Source organism: Melospiza melodia, chromosome 8 (assembly GCF_035770615.1).
Source record: "Melospiza melodia melodia isolate bMelMel2 chromosome 8, bMelMel2.pri, whole genome shotgun sequence".
Taxonomy (NCBI): domain Eukaryota; kingdom Metazoa; phylum Chordata; class Aves; order Passeriformes; family Passerellidae; genus Melospiza; species Melospiza melodia.
In genome coordinates, this window is record NC_086201.1 from 6,449,883 (window position 1) to 6,465,065 (window position 15,183).

A 15,183-nucleotide genomic window follows, 5' to 3' on the forward strand; every position below is an offset into this window, starting at 1 on the left:
CGGGAGGCGGTACCTGCGGCACGGGCTGCTGCACGAATCCCTGCTGCGGGAGCACGGGCTGGCCCACGGCGTGCGCGGGGCCCGAGTAGGGCGGGGCGGGCGCGGCGGGCGGCGCGGCGGGAGCGGCCAGGATGAAGCCCGGCTGCTGCGGGGGCTGCAGCACCACGCCGGGCTGGAACAGCGCCGGGCCCGGCTCCGCGCCCTCGGCCGGCGCCTGCCGCGCCAGGCTCAGGTGGCTGAACTGCGATCCCAGGTTGTCTGGCTGCAGCCGGGGGGAAAACAGGGAAAACTACATTTGCAAATGCACGTTCGAGGGAGAAGAAATTAAATAGCCAAGTACTTCAGTAAGTTTCGGACAGCACGTCTCACATTGCTGGGCAGTAGCAACAGCAGCCAAAGAACAACAGCAAAGATGGAACAGTAGCAAATTATCCTCAGGGCTGACAGCACGAGAGAAATCCGTGTTCGGACTTCACTCTTTTCACTGCAAATATTCTGCCTTTTGGATTACATCTGCCTTTATCTACTTATTGTGAGAATTCATTTGTCAAAAAGAAAGTTCAGAATTTGTGTCACTAACATTTTCTGACTGGACTCCAAAGCTCGAGTGAAAACATCTAACCCCAGTTAAAACAGCAGGATGCATTAGGATTGCTGAAGTAAAATTTTGCGTTTAAGAGTTGAACATAATGACGTTCTAATCCTGAATTAAAAGGTACATTCCTCTATCTTAGTTATTATCTTACATGCAGAGATCAATTATTTTTTCATCTGAAATCCAGTAACAACAGAGAGAAATGTGTTCCAGTGGCTATCCTCTGTGTTTTATTAACATCTGAAAGGATGCCACTGATTGCACTCTGCACTTCAGGGGTCCTGTGGAATCTGAAACTTCTGTTACTGTAACCCCAAGCTCCTTTTCTTAGCAAGCAATTCAACATCAAATTAGCAACATCCTGAAAATTAGAAGTGATCACTAACTAGTATTGCTTGTTTTTTGCTAAACAGGAAGATTTGGTTCATACTTTGAAAGTGGACTCTCCAAACATGCAGGTACATTAAAACTATTTCAGGACCATCTGGTCTTAGATCATCCTAAGAAAATAGGAATTAATCAAGAGAAATAAGTGCAAGCTCCATCTTTTACTGATTAGATACATTCACATTTTATGATGTTTTGGTTTTTTAGTTTCCAGGCTAAAGATATTATTAATTACTGTCGGAAACATGAATTTGCACCTAAAACTTAATTTAGTATACCTTTCTTATGTACTTAGTACATCTTAAAAAGCCTTATTTTCATTAGGTAGTAATCTGACGTTGGTATTTCATTCCTTAATGGTGCCTATTAAATGCAACTATAATGCTTTTCTACATTGGATTTTACATTCTGCTTTTCCAAATCCTGAGTTTGAAGAGGAGATATGAGTTTATCTTAGCTCTCAATATGTCTGAAGGAAAACCCAAGACACACCACGCTGATTTCTGTTACACTACCAGTGTAAGTAAAGTCTGACCTGGTCACTTTGTCCTTCAGTGACAGGTACGGTACAAGCAGGATTCAGCCCTGGAACATGGCATTCCCAATAAATGGAGAAAGCACTCTCCTGGTGCCAGCTACAGAGGTGTTACACTTGGAATACAATCCAAGACCATCAATCTTTTTCATCATGTTACATAAGTTACCATGAGCAGGAATAAATTTTTGAAATTGCCAGGGCACTTAGTATTGGAACCCATTTCCTGAATGGCAAATGCTTTGAAATTACTACAAACAGGAAGGAGTTTCCTTCTCTGCTTTAGCACTCATTCAAACTCTCAATTAACTTCAGAAGCAATATCCCTTTTGAATTCAGCTTAAACTGTATTTATTATAAGACATTTCTGATTAATGTTGAAAATTAGCTGCTGTACAACAGTGTGATTAGTTAACCTTGGCTGGCTCCTAAGTGTCCCCCAAGTCACTCCACCCTTCCTCTCATCCTTAGCAATATGGGGGGAGAAAATATGATGAAAGGCTTATGGGTCAAGAAAAGGACAGGAAAATCATTCATCAATGACTACCAAAGGAAGATCAATTTATTTATGCCAATTAATAGCAGAGTAGGATAGTGAGAAGTAAAAAAAAAAACTAAAACCAGCTTCCCTCAACCCCACTGCTTCTTCCCAGACTCAACTTCACTCCCAAATCTTCTACCTCCTCCTCCAAGTATCAGAAGTGATGGAGAATGGTGCTTGTGATTGGTTCCCAATCATGTATCTACTGCTCCTTCCTCCTTACTCTTCTCCTCCAGCATGGGGTCCCACCCACAGGATACCATCCTTCACAAACCTCTTCAATGTGGGCTCTTCCCAAAGGCTGAAGTCCTTCAGGAATGCAGAGCCCTAGTGTGGGTCCTACCAGAAAACCTGATCCTGAAGGCTCCAGCTTCCTTCAGAGTATCCATGGGATGCTCCAAGGGCTGCAGGGTGGAGATCTACTCCACCATGGTCCTCCATGGGCTTCAAGGGGAGGATCTGCTTCACAAGTCTCCTCCCACACTGCAGGCTCTGCTCCAGCACCTGGAGGACCTCCTTGCTTTCCTCCCTCTGGCCTCTGTATGTGTGGAGCTGTTTCTCCCTCCTGTCCCTCACACTCAGAGGTGCCACCAGTGTGAATGACTGACTCAGCTTGGGCCGTGCAGGGTCAGCCCTGGAGCTGCCTGAAATGGGCTGTCTAACGTGGGTTCCTGCAGCTCCCTGCTCCAAAACCTTGCCACATAAACCCAACACAAACATGCACTCAGCAGAGTATCAGAGCAGACTTTGACCTGTTCACATCTCCCTAGCTCAATCTAATCTGGTTCAGATTGTCCCTTGGATAACAACTCTCCTTTACTAAGTTTCAGTTTCACTTTGTGTGACTTTTTTTTTCCCTGGTTTTTGATAGACTAAGATATTTCATTTCCAGCTTCTACTTATTAAACAATAGATACTAGAGAAGTGGGACTGTTGAAAATTCTACCAGAGAAGCTACAAAAAGGTAACCAGAAAAAATCAGAGCAGCTGATCCTTCGGAATGTATTAAGGCCATATTAATGTATTTAGCAGAAGAGTGAGCAGACAAGGAAACAATAGGAAGCAATGGAAAGAGGTTAATCCAGAGACATAAAAAGGTACTGACTGGCTAATGAAACAGCACTGAAAAGCTTTCTTTACAAAGGGAAAGGGAAATAATGTATCTCAAAATATAGAGATATATCTAAATAGCATAAATTGCAGGTATTCCTGCTGTGAATGTTTTACATTCCCATCTCGGGCACTCAGGTGCTGTGTCACTGAGAGCCAGTCACTGCCCTGTACCACACAGCACTGCAGCAGCCAAGCAAAGGGCAGCAGCCACCAGAGGAGCCTGTGCAAGGAGCAGAGAAAGAAGGTGTAATACCACAGAGTATTGCTGTGCAGAGGAGGCTGGCAGGAGCGGGGGTGGGTACGACACTGCAGAGTACTGGACAGGCTGGGAGGAAGGCTGCAGAGCCCGCAGAGGCTGCAGAAATAACAGGGTTATGAACAAGGTTAACAACAGAGTGAGAGAAGTGAAAACAAGTCTTTTGTAACAGAGAAAAGCAACTGTGCTCCAGAAGAGCAACTCGCTCCACTCTCAGAAACAGAATGGATACCTCTATTTTCTTAAGCCTAAGACTGCATAGAATGAAAACAGAAATAACTCTGAATATCTTAGTTTCCCATAAGACATCCATTGCTTTATTTGCAAATATACACTATATTAGCTATCTCAGCAAATTGCTTCTATTTAACATTTACTGTTTCCTTCAGAGAGACTAAAAACTCCACAAGCATTTTAAACACGAGCTCTTTCAAAGCATCTAAAGGCAGAATGAATTTACTACTAACCATGGATTCAAACCTACTACTTTCATTTATTCAAGAGCACTAAAGTATTTTCTCTAGATATTTATCATAGCTCATAATATTTCAGGCAGGTTTAATTCCAGCATCCACTGAGAAGTTAATCAGAGAATTAGTAAAGAATTTGTGAAGAAAATAGCAAATAGGACATACACACTTATTTGTACTCTTTCTAGTTCACAGGAAACCTTTTTCTAAACAGACCAGCTCTACTGTGGCATACCCAGCTATCTGAACAGGTTTAAACAGGGAAAACAAACAAATAAAGGTAAAAGGTTTAGATGAAGTTCTAGAAATAAATTTTCGATAAAATTTAAGAACCATCTGAAAATACCACAGGAGACTACAGCCAGTACCTTGGTGCCTGAAATAGCTGCTGTGGAGAGGGAGAACCCTCCCTTCTCCTGCCCAAGCATTTTGCTTTTCTTCTCCTTCTAGGGCTGGGGCAGTCTTTAATCTGGCCTATTTTACTAAACTCTTGTACAAGGCAAGGATAAAATACATTTTGTGCTCGTGTGTGTGGTTTTGTGAGCAGAATATGCTGAAGTGTTACTCAGGAGAAGTTCATGCTGTACCAGTCCTGAGCTACTCCTACTGTGCCATGACTCCTGCTTGTGCTGTACAGCCCAGGAATTTATCTGGCTGAGAAACTAACCCTGAGACAAGAAGCCCAAGGTTCCAGTTGGATTAACTCTTCCCAGCTGCCAACTATATTGCTTTTAATGCCTGGGTAGCTCCACAGTGCAATTAGGGACGAAGGCAGAATCTCTTGTTCTTGGTTACAGAATATTTTCATATCAGTATTTTGAAGAAGAGGCTGCCTACCATGCTCAGGCATGATCAGAGCTGATATTTGTGAAGACTGGGAGGGAAAAGGCCCAGTTCCCCTTGTGTGTGTGACTGTTCTCCCCAGCCAGTGCAGAAGAACAAACAACCCCCAGCCCGTTCCCCGGGGTCCCTGAGCACGTGTTTGACAAGTGCACCTGTGAGAGGACGGCGTTGGCTCCGGGCTGGTGCTGGCTGGGGCTGGGCAGGGCTGGCTGAGGAGCAGCTCCAGGCACTTGGCTCCTAACAGGCTGCTGAGGCAGGGGAGGGTTGTACACCACCGGCGTGCCATCGGGATTGAGGAACGGCTGACCTGCCCGGGGAACACAGCAAACACGGCAGCTGCACCACCTCAGCTGGGACAGCACACACAAACTACTTACAGCAGGCAAAATCAATGCAATCACAACACTGAAAAATGAGGGAAGTCAAACTGGTTTATATGACAGGTTCATGCCAAATGCCCACAACCGTAACAGCAATGACTACATGCAGCTAAAACCCAAAACATTGAAGCTAAACAAAGATACCTCAGTCTTTACGTAGTGAACACACATAAATATTTCTTATATGCTACTCATCTTGAAACTTGATTTTTAACCAAGTAGATTGAATATGACAGGAGCAATAAAGGAAAACTCTACTAAAATACTGTTTTAAGGATATCTTAAAAATTTACCTCCTTTAATAAATTTGAAAACCAGTCAGAACACAGGAGAGCTTAAAGGCAAATATTTTTTGAAAACTATATAAAGCAATAGCTGCCCTGGTATTCTCATGACTGCTAATGAGATTACTGATAAAGGATTCTCCTCTCCTATTCTTAGATTAATTGGCTTTTAGCTTTCAAAATAAATAACACAGAATTATTCTCCTATTTAATAATTTGCAACCTCAATATTACAGCAAGAGGCCAATGAAAAATAATTGAAAAATAAACTGCATAAATTAGAAAAAAGCCCAGTGACTTCTTTCTGTGCCTGGGCTGGAAAAAACCAAACCAAATCTAAGGAACAACAGCCTGGCTGGCAAGGACCTGTGCCTACCTGCTTAGTGACATGCATTGCCTTGTTCTGATGCTTAAAGGGCACAACACTGATGGAAATTTTTCTCTCCTCATTTAAAGATGGTGTTATCCTTTCTAAAAAGGTTTTAACTGAGCCTAAAGTCTTTGCACCCTGTCCAAGCAGACTAATGCTCCTCCAGACTTCTTGGTGCCATCATATTAAATGCAACTGCCCAACATAAAGAGTGGAACAGTTAATGAAGAAAGGACTGAGGAATTCATGGCAGAGGGAGCATGAACAGACTTGCTAAAATAAGCTACAGCAGCTGGACAGCAGCTCATCAGGTGATGCTCAACTGAGCTTAGGAGATTTCTTTTCAACACTCAAGAACTGGGAGCGTTCACATCAAGAGGGACTCCAATTTTCTTATTTCCCTCTACTCTTTCCTGCTAATCACCAGAGTTTCACTTATTTCTTGTAGTGGCTGGCTAGGAACTGTCTTCTCCTAATTACCAAGGCACAGATTCCTCTGTCAGAAACCCTGAGGAACCAATCTCTGCTTTGGCTGGCATTGGAACAGTAAAGCCAGAAGAACAATTACAGAATATGATGATTCGAGTACATTGGAAATCAAAGTTTATCTGCCCCTAAATGTTCCTTGTTCTCCAAGTGTTCTTTGTCTTCTGCTAGAAGCTCATTAGACATTAACATAATTATCAAAGACTACTAATGAACTTAGCTCTAAGATGACAAATACATTCTCCTCCAAATCCAATGGCTATCTATAAAAATTAAGTCCTACAGCAACTCATTTGTAACCAAATTTTTAGCAATTGATTCATATTAAGGAAAAAGAGGAATTTATTTATCTATTCAATGTTATACCTTCTAGTGAAAGAAATTATTTACTACATTTAACAACCCCAGTGAGAAACATTTTGCTTCAAACATTGTGTTCAATTATATTCAAACATAATCAAGTTCATCTACAGAATGATGTAAGTATATCCTGAAGTATTTTTTCTACAATGAAAACAAATAAATTATACCAAAATTACAAAATAAAATTTCCTAAAATTATGATCTTTTACATAAAAGGTAAATTAAATTTTTCAGTATTTCCTAATTTTTAAGTGAAAGTTTGGCCTGAGAGTGCTCACTCATTATTTAATCTAGACAAGTTATTACAAATCTCCTTGCATCTACATTATGAAGTAAGAATTTCCTACTACTTCCTAAAAAAGCAGTATTGGCCAATTACACCAACACTGATTTAATCCTGTTTTAAACTGACAAGGAAAAGTTTAGAAATAGTATTTCATCATGTGCTTCTTTCTTTCACTTGTATTCACTTGTATTATAGAGAGGCGAGTACATTGAATCAAAAAAAAAAAAAAGAAGGATGATAAGTTTTTTCAAGTCAATATAAATCCTTTCTCAGGCTGTCTCCCCTCACTGAAACTGTGTTATAGAAACACTGGAAAGGAGGTTTTCCTCTCCTGAAAAAAGCTGAAACAATTAAGTTATTCTGTGTTCTGGATAGTAACTCATATGATTTTTGTATTTTGTAAGTTAAAACTCTTCTAGAGAAAATCACGTGAGTTTACTCATTCCTTTGATCCTCCAGTCATGTTTCCTTGTTAAACAAAGTGCATTGAATGAACACAACCACATTAAAAAAATAAAGAGAAAAATAAAGGACAAAGGACAATACTGACATGAAGCCTTATGCAAACACTCATGCATTTTTCCACGTTCCCCAGTGTAACAGAGACTCCCCCAAGCATGTACCAACCTGTCTGAGGGTTGACCAGCACACTGCCAGGCGGGATGCCCGCTGCTTCCAAGGGAAGCAGAAAGAAGCTACTGCCAGCAGCAGGTGCCACTTGCCCACTCATGCCACCATCAAAGGAAAGAGAGTTACTAGAGCTGCCAGGTGGGTACAGGGCAGGCGTGCCAGGGGAGGGCTGGCTTAGAGCTGCTGCTGGAAGAGGCTGCTGGCTGTGAGAGAGAGAACCCGTGGAGGACCCTACACTACTAGAAGACTCTGAACCTAGGAGAGGAGTAATGAGAAATTGGTTTTACCTGGAGACAGTAACATCAAGCTCACTTTAAATATACACTTGTAAGTGCTCACCCTGAAAGCTCAGCATTAAGCACATTATTCACAGCAGCCTGGTCAATGGATTCCCCCTCCATCTCCCCTGGAATACCATTACAAGGTCCCTTCTGTGAACCAAGGGTTAATTCAGCACTGCTTTGCACTGCAAAGGCTTTCATATCTAGCTTGGTTTTCTGGCCAGAAAATGCATATTTATACCTCCAGAATTCATGGAAGTGGTTGGTCATTAGTGCAAAATGGTGGAGTGGATGTAGTGAGGCAGTGAATCCCAGCCCCAGCTCCTGCAGCTGTGCAGGGAGTGCAGCTGCAGGGCCCCACTGACCCTGCGGATTTGCTGGCTAAAGCCTCGTGCCCTGCACACAAGCAAGGACCAGTTCATTTCCACTGCTGGGGGTCAGATCTTCTCTGACTCACCTGCTGGACAATTTGCACTATACCAAAACCCTCAACACTGTTTCCTCCTCTGACAATTTGCAGGCTGAAATCAAGAATATAGCTAGAAAAAATGAAATGAGGCTAAGATGGTAGCTTTAGCCTGGCTTTATGCAACAATTCAAATTTCAAAGGAGAATAAAACAGCCAATTGAAATATCAGTACTCATTTTACAGATATGAATTACTATAAACATTGCAAGGCAGTGGAGAACCAGACCCTGAGCTTCCTAAAAGCCAAGACATGCAGCTAAAATCAATATTCCAAAAGTCCAGTATGGAGAGGTCTGTGGAACTGCTGTTCCCAGATCACCTGACACCTGGAGCTTTAGGTACACCATTTAGCAAAGACTTTGTAAGAAGTGTGTGATACTTGCAGTACTTGGAAACAGAATACAGTTGTTTAAATTTACAAACTCCCCATTAGCAGCCTCTATACAATCTGGAAGAAAAAGAAAGACTCAAAAAGCTCTCAGATGGAATTTATGTACTGCTTGAAGTTACTCTGCAATCCCTTATAAAAGTTGCTAATTGTAATCCTTCAACTTGTGTTTACAAAGAGAGCATAGCTTGAAGCATTGGCCTTTTTTATTGCTGAATTAAGTGAAATCAAAGCTATTAATTATAAACTGGGTGAGACAGCACATCCCAGCTCTGTAAAACCATCATTGCCTGAGCAGAGTTACTTGGATTCATTTCCAAGTGTGTTCACTTCTAGATTATGCAGAGAAGTGAGGCTGAAGCCATTATAACAGAGCCAAGTCCATCCCTGAACAATGTGAACAAACCCAAGCTCAGCATGTACCCATCACCACAACCTGGAACTGCATGAAGCAACAAGCATCAAGGTGGGCATTCCCAGCCTGGAATGTCCAAATTCTCAGAATGCCAAAATAAAAACTCCAGCAAAAAATTTAAGAATCCATTTATGTTCTTGAAATTTAGCCAACAAAGATTTCTAAGAATGTATTTCATTGTCAGGCTGCATTTTTTTTTCAAGCTGTGCCAAATAACATCACTACACTGCTAAATGGAATAACTCCATATGATGGCACAATTTTACAGCAGAAATACCTTGAACTGGTTTGGGTCATTCTTTATACAAGTATACAATGGACTAACAGAATTTGTTACTTTTTTACTGCATTAATATATAGCAATGTGGCCATATGCCTAAAAGGTAGTAGTGGTTTAAGGAAAAGCAAAAAATTTAAATAGATCCTCTTTAAAAACCAGTTTTATAAATAAGATCAAAGCCAATACTAATAAGGTAAGCAATTATATTCTGCTTTTTTATAGTTCTGTTCCAAATTCTGAAGCAGCCACCAATAACACACCCATGTATTACAAGCCTGAAAATTCCCCAGAGATTAGCAACTGTAACAAATTATGTTGGCATTTAAAATACAAATATTTACTAAATTTAATTTTTGACCCACAGAAGATTCATTCCCATATTTTCTGAGATTTTGTTTTCACATTAATTACATATTAACCTCTCTGAAACCCTGACTCTTGTAAGTATTTTTGAATTTGAAAATTAAACAGTAAACTTCATTCCACTGACCTCACTTCTCAGCAATCTAAAAATTAAGTAAGCATTTGAGCCATATTCATTTTGGTTTAACAAAAGAAAGAGAACACAATAAAAATAACTACCAATTCATACTCTTTAATGCTGTTTTATCTGATTTGATAGCAGTGCAGAATTTCCTAAGATGTTGCAATGGAGTTTTGTGTAGCCATGATATTTTCTGAAAAATCCTGTCCTTAGGATTTTTTCTCCTGTAAAGCTTAGAGGCCTCAGGAACAAAATATAAAGAATGGTTATCTGCTGCTGTGGAATGCAACAGGTGCATCTGTGATTGGTCTCATGTGGTTGTTTCTAATTAATGGCCAATCACAGCCCAGCTGGCTCGGGCAGAGAGTCTGAGACACAAGCCTTTGTTATCATTCCTTCTTTTGCTATTCTTAGCTGGCCTTCTGATGAAATCCTTTCTTCTGTTATTTTAGTATAGTTTTGATATAATATATATCATAAAATAATAAATCAGCCTTCTGAAACATGGAGTCAGATCCTCATCTCTTCCCTCATCCTAAGACCCCTGCAAACATGGTCACAGTTTTGCCCCATTGGAAATCGAGACCTGAACCCCAAATATTTTATACTAAAATATTTCTGGTAAAAAAAGTTTTCAAACCCTTTGCATGAGATGAAAGGCATTGGCACACTTGGAAATTCTCCTTCCAAAGCCGGAAGCATTCACTGCCTTTGTCACATTAGGGCTCTAGGGCTGGGTCTGTAGGTGTATCCCGAGGGAATGCATGCAGGGAGGGGAACATCAGGCATGCCCACCCTGCTCAGCCCCAAAGGCTGCTGTACCTGCTTTGGACAGCCCACCCTGCTCATGCCCCGAGGCTGCTGTACCTGCTTTGGACAGCCCACCCTGCTCAGTCCCAGAGGCTGCTGTACCTGCTTTGGACAGCCCACCCTGCTCATGCCCCGAGGCTGCTGTACCTGCTTTGGACAGCCCACCCTGCTCAGTCCCAGAGGCTGCTGTACCTGCTTTGGACAGCCCACCCAGCTCAGTCCCAGCTCATGCCCCAAGGCTGCTGTACCTGCTTTGGACAGCCCACCCTGCTCAGTCCCAGAGGCTGCTGTACCTGCTTTGAACAGCCCACCCTGCTCAGCCCCAGAGCCTGCTGCACCTGCTTTGGACAGCCCACCCAGCTCAGTCCCAGCTCATGCCCCGAGGCTGCTGTACCTGCTTTGGACAGCCGGCCCGTGCTCTTGCTGCTGCCCGAGCTGTCCCCGCGGCTGAGCACGGAGATGCCGCTGAAGCTGCTGGCCTTGGTGACGGCGGGTTTCAGGTTGCGCAGGGAGCTGTCCGAGTCCGTGCTGCTCCAGGGCCGCGGCTCCGTCTCTGTGCTGCTCTGGTGGCTGTTGGCCGATCTCCCCGATGCCTCCTTATTGACTCTGCAAGTTACAAACTCAACTGTTAGCACGAGCAGTGCTTGCAAAAGAAGGGGGAAAAACAACCAAAAAAAACCCCCCCCAAAAAACAAGAAAGAAAAGGTAAATGCATGCAGAATACTTTGGGTTTTGTTTTTTTAAAAGAAAGCATCAAATACCTAAGTATCTGTCGTCTTTGTTGTGTACTATTAGTTTCTTCCTCCTGGATTCTGTTGACATTTTAATAAGATAGCTTAATATTTATTAAGAAAATAGGAAGACAAAACAGAATTAAACAGCAAATTTTCTTACCTTTTATCAGTGAAATAATTCTCTTGGGAACACAGGGACTGAGGGGCAAAGAAGTGCAGAAATTAATATGAATGGCATTTAGAACCCTACTACAGCACACACAGCAATCTGGAGTTTTCTGCATTGCACTCAGACTTCTACAGCACCCTCTTTGTATTAAGCTGCCTGAAAAACTTTACCTGTTGGTGAACAATTTCCATGAGGAAACAAGACAACATAAAAAGGCCCATGTGCAGGAGATCAAAGTCAGCATGAGGATAGTTACAATGCTGAGTTGGTTTCTATCAGACTTTTTCTGAAGTTACAGTTCTTCCCTTGGGCCTTTGGTGCCTTCTGTCACTTGCAGCTGGTGTGTGATTCCCAGGGCTGTCACAGCACCTGAGCTGCCTCATCTTCTGCTGGGAAGGGTGGAGGGGGAGAGGCCACTGCTGCTGCAGTAACTGCTCAGTGCCCTGGGTACCAGTCTGGGTGAGCTACAGAGCACATGGAACACAACCAAAAAGGCTGCTCCTGACTCAAATGATGTTGTCCTTGACTGTGACTCCCAACATCTGGCACAAAGCTTATAAGGGTTTAATACATAGTAAATTAAAATGCAAAAGGAAAATGTAATTTTTTATCCAAAAGTCCATTATTCTTGTTTGCAACTAAGGTGAACAAAAAAATATAAATTAGCCTCTCAAGAGCTCATCACTCTCTTTGGAATCTGGTTTTGGACGTGCAAGACTTATAAATGTCAGAAGTGGATTATTAAAAGTAAAATGTATTTTTAAAGACGTATTTGTTCTGTTTCACTCAATATAATCATTACTTGCAATTGAATTGTAGCCTGCAATGTTGTCCTGTAGGGTATTTCCAGTCAGGAGATCAGATTCCTGACAAGAATTTCACATATGGGAGCTCAAATCATTTTACTGTGACCATTCATAATGTGGCTGCTATAGATACAAGTGAGAAAATAGTTTTTTTGTTTTTAATTTGCTTGGGTTTTTTTTTCTTTTAATTATTGCTCTGAGCAACTGATATGATTGCAGTACCAAAAATCTGTGACTTAAATTGCAGTGAGGGACAAAACAATGAAAATGGGGAAATGCATTGCACTAGGTAACACTAGAGAACACTCAATAATTCTTGCATTGTTTGAGTTTCATACAGCAGCAATTAGAGAAAACAGACTTCTCAGTAACTGCAATATCATTTAAAACTCACTCAGGCCTCACTCTTATGTGCTCAGTGTCATTCAGAACCAGTTTCCTGGAAAGCCACCTGTGCATGTATGTGTGTGAAGGGTTCATAGAAAACAGTGCCAGACTGGTTTTGATACGTACATCTTGTGCAAATATCCTTTCTCTAGCTCTCTGATATTCTTCTTCACGTTCTTCTATAGATTTACTTCTTCTGTCATCTTTTAATCGTATTCTCATCTAAATTAAGTGGTACAGTGTTATTTTGTAAAGCAAAACAGTAAGAATGCACAGTCAAACACAGCAAGTGGAAGGAATAAGCCATGTGTGCTTTACCTGGTTGTCATCTTTGTCTAAACTAGAGTTATCTCTCTTAAGGATGTACCGCTTCTGGAAGTCATCGCTCTTCTCATCCTTTATATGCTCACAAAACTTTTGGTCAGGTCTGAGAAAAGTTGTTACAAACAAAATATTTATCGTTTTGTAAACATACTGTACACACAGTGGAAGAAACTGAAATATATTCAGGTGTAATTTAAAATATACTTCATATTCTAACTGAAATAAATAGACTTTGGCTGTCTGGGCAATGGAAAATATATGGTGCACCCCTGACAGGTCCTGTCCTGAGGCATAACAAACCTGCTTTAAAAAACCTCTTCCTCCTTTCAAAGCTTTTGCTGCAACTCCCAGTTAAGGTGGGAAGCAAACCACATGCCCTTGGGGAATCAGAAGTGCTTTTGAATCCCAACTGGTGCCATGCAATGGATTTTGGGCATGCATGGAAGTGAAGACAGGTGTTTGCCGCTAGAGCCGCAATACCTCAGAGTTCATTTCAAGGGAAAACAGAAGAAAGAAGGTAGAGGAGAAAGCACTGAAACTTAGAAACTTCTAAAACAAAATTAAGCAGAAATGAGTAAGAGAAGAACAGTATAATGCAGGCAAGCAAGAGCTTCACACAGTCATAGGGCGAGAGTGAAGCAACAGATTATTTATAATGCTTTGGCATTTTATCTGCTTTGTGAAAGAAAAAGTGGTATTTTGCAAATCCTTGTTATTAAAGAGAGATACCAAGTACCTGAATAATAAAACAACTGCTATTGTAAGAGAAGAGCTCAGACAACCAGGAAATATTTGTCTAATAGAGGACAGAATAAATGTATGCTCTTCTCTATTTCTGTGATTTATCATTACCTAGGACTTCTGGAGGGAGTGAGGGGAGCTTTTTCTACGAAACAGCCAGCCCTGCCTATTGGGTACTGGCTGCCCAAACATAATTAGCAGGCATTTCAGAGAACCTTTAGACTGTCTTACCTCTTTCTTTTAAAGGTCTCTGAATTTACTGCCCTGCAATCACCAACTCCCACTCCACTGACGTGCCAGTGTGCACTGGGTGGTTGATGTCAGTAACATCCCTGCTCGGCGAGGGAGCCGCGAACCTGCCTATGAGGAAAAGGTAAGTTTGGCTTTATTCCACATGGAGCAGATCTCCAAGGTTTTCTTTCTAAATTCTTATTTTGTATCCAAAGTGATTTAAAATAAGAATATTGAAAACATCAAGAATCTTTATGTCTACAGGTTAGATGAAATGCCTGCTAATTAGTAACTACTCCTACAGGGGCTTCCAGAGGCCACAAGCTATTTAAATATGGTCTAAAATTTTTTTTAAAAGCATACATGAAATAATCTTGTATTAGTTCTTATTCCACAGTTGAAGTGGTAGACTGAAGCTTCAGTATAGAGATACTGGTAGATACAAAAGCAACAGATTTGAAATGTTTGGCTTTCTAGGTTAATTGAGATATAGATTGTACAGCCAAAGCAAAAACACATACATAAATAATACAAGTTTTCAACATACATTTAGGCTCTCTATATATTTCTAAAATTTCTGAGGACACACTGTTTACTTAAGTGAAATTTCAGTGTGGCATATCATTTCAGTCCTACTGACTCTACAATAGGGTGGATAATTAGATTTTTTTCTCCCAAAGCTATAAAGAGTGTACCTAGAGACTGAGATTAGGATATGCAGGCACTGTCAACTCCTGTTTTCATGTTCAAGACCAACAAAAAAACGGTGTCAGGCAAATGCTTTAAGTTAAAACTAGAAACTAGGTGGCATAAATATGTCAACACATTAGACCTTTGTCTTTTTGAAAGAGAATGAGGAGACAGAGCAAGTGCAGAGAATGGAGAGAACAGCTGGGTCCCTTGAATGAAAACCTCAATTCCACACAGGTTTCAGAGCTGCTGTGGCCCCAGTGCTATCTTCTCTGCAATATGGATTTTCCTGGAGGTTTCTCCAAGAGCTCCCCAGCCCTCCCAGTAAAGCAGCACACCATGGCTTGTTAACCTAGTTGACATTTTCACTGATGTCTGTCTTTCCTGATATGTTTATTTGTAAGGCCATGAGAGATCTGTAAGCAACATTATTCC

At 41.4% G+C, this 15,183-nt stretch overlaps 1 protein-coding gene across 4 annotated transcripts in view; it reads right to left on the bottom strand.

Moving 5' to 3' along the window:
• Positions 1 to 15,183, bottom strand: part of R3HDM1 (R3H domain containing 1) — an 80,811-nt gene that overhangs the window by 18,416 nt on the left and 47,212 nt on the right. For 3 of the 4 annotated variants that reach the window (XM_063161599.1, XM_063161598.1, XM_063161597.1), the window contains exons 10-18: positions 13,081 to 13,189; positions 12,889 to 12,984; positions 11,561 to 11,598; positions 11,428 to 11,478; positions 11,061 to 11,272; positions 7,537 to 7,794; positions 4,893 to 5,047; positions 3,425 to 3,526; positions 14 to 262 (exon numbers count right to left, since the gene is read on the bottom strand). In XM_063161599.1, the coding sequence (XP_063017669.1) occupies positions 14 to 262; positions 3,425 to 3,526; positions 4,893 to 5,047; positions 7,537 to 7,794; positions 11,061 to 11,272; positions 11,428 to 11,478; positions 11,561 to 11,598; positions 12,889 to 12,984; positions 13,081 to 13,189 (1,270 nt within the window). The remainder of the gene's footprint in view (positions 1 to 13; positions 263 to 3,424; positions 3,527 to 4,892; positions 5,048 to 7,536; positions 7,795 to 11,060; positions 11,273 to 11,427; positions 11,479 to 11,560; positions 11,599 to 12,888; positions 12,985 to 13,080; positions 13,190 to 15,183) is intronic. The other variant, XM_063161600.1, reaches the window with a different exon arrangement.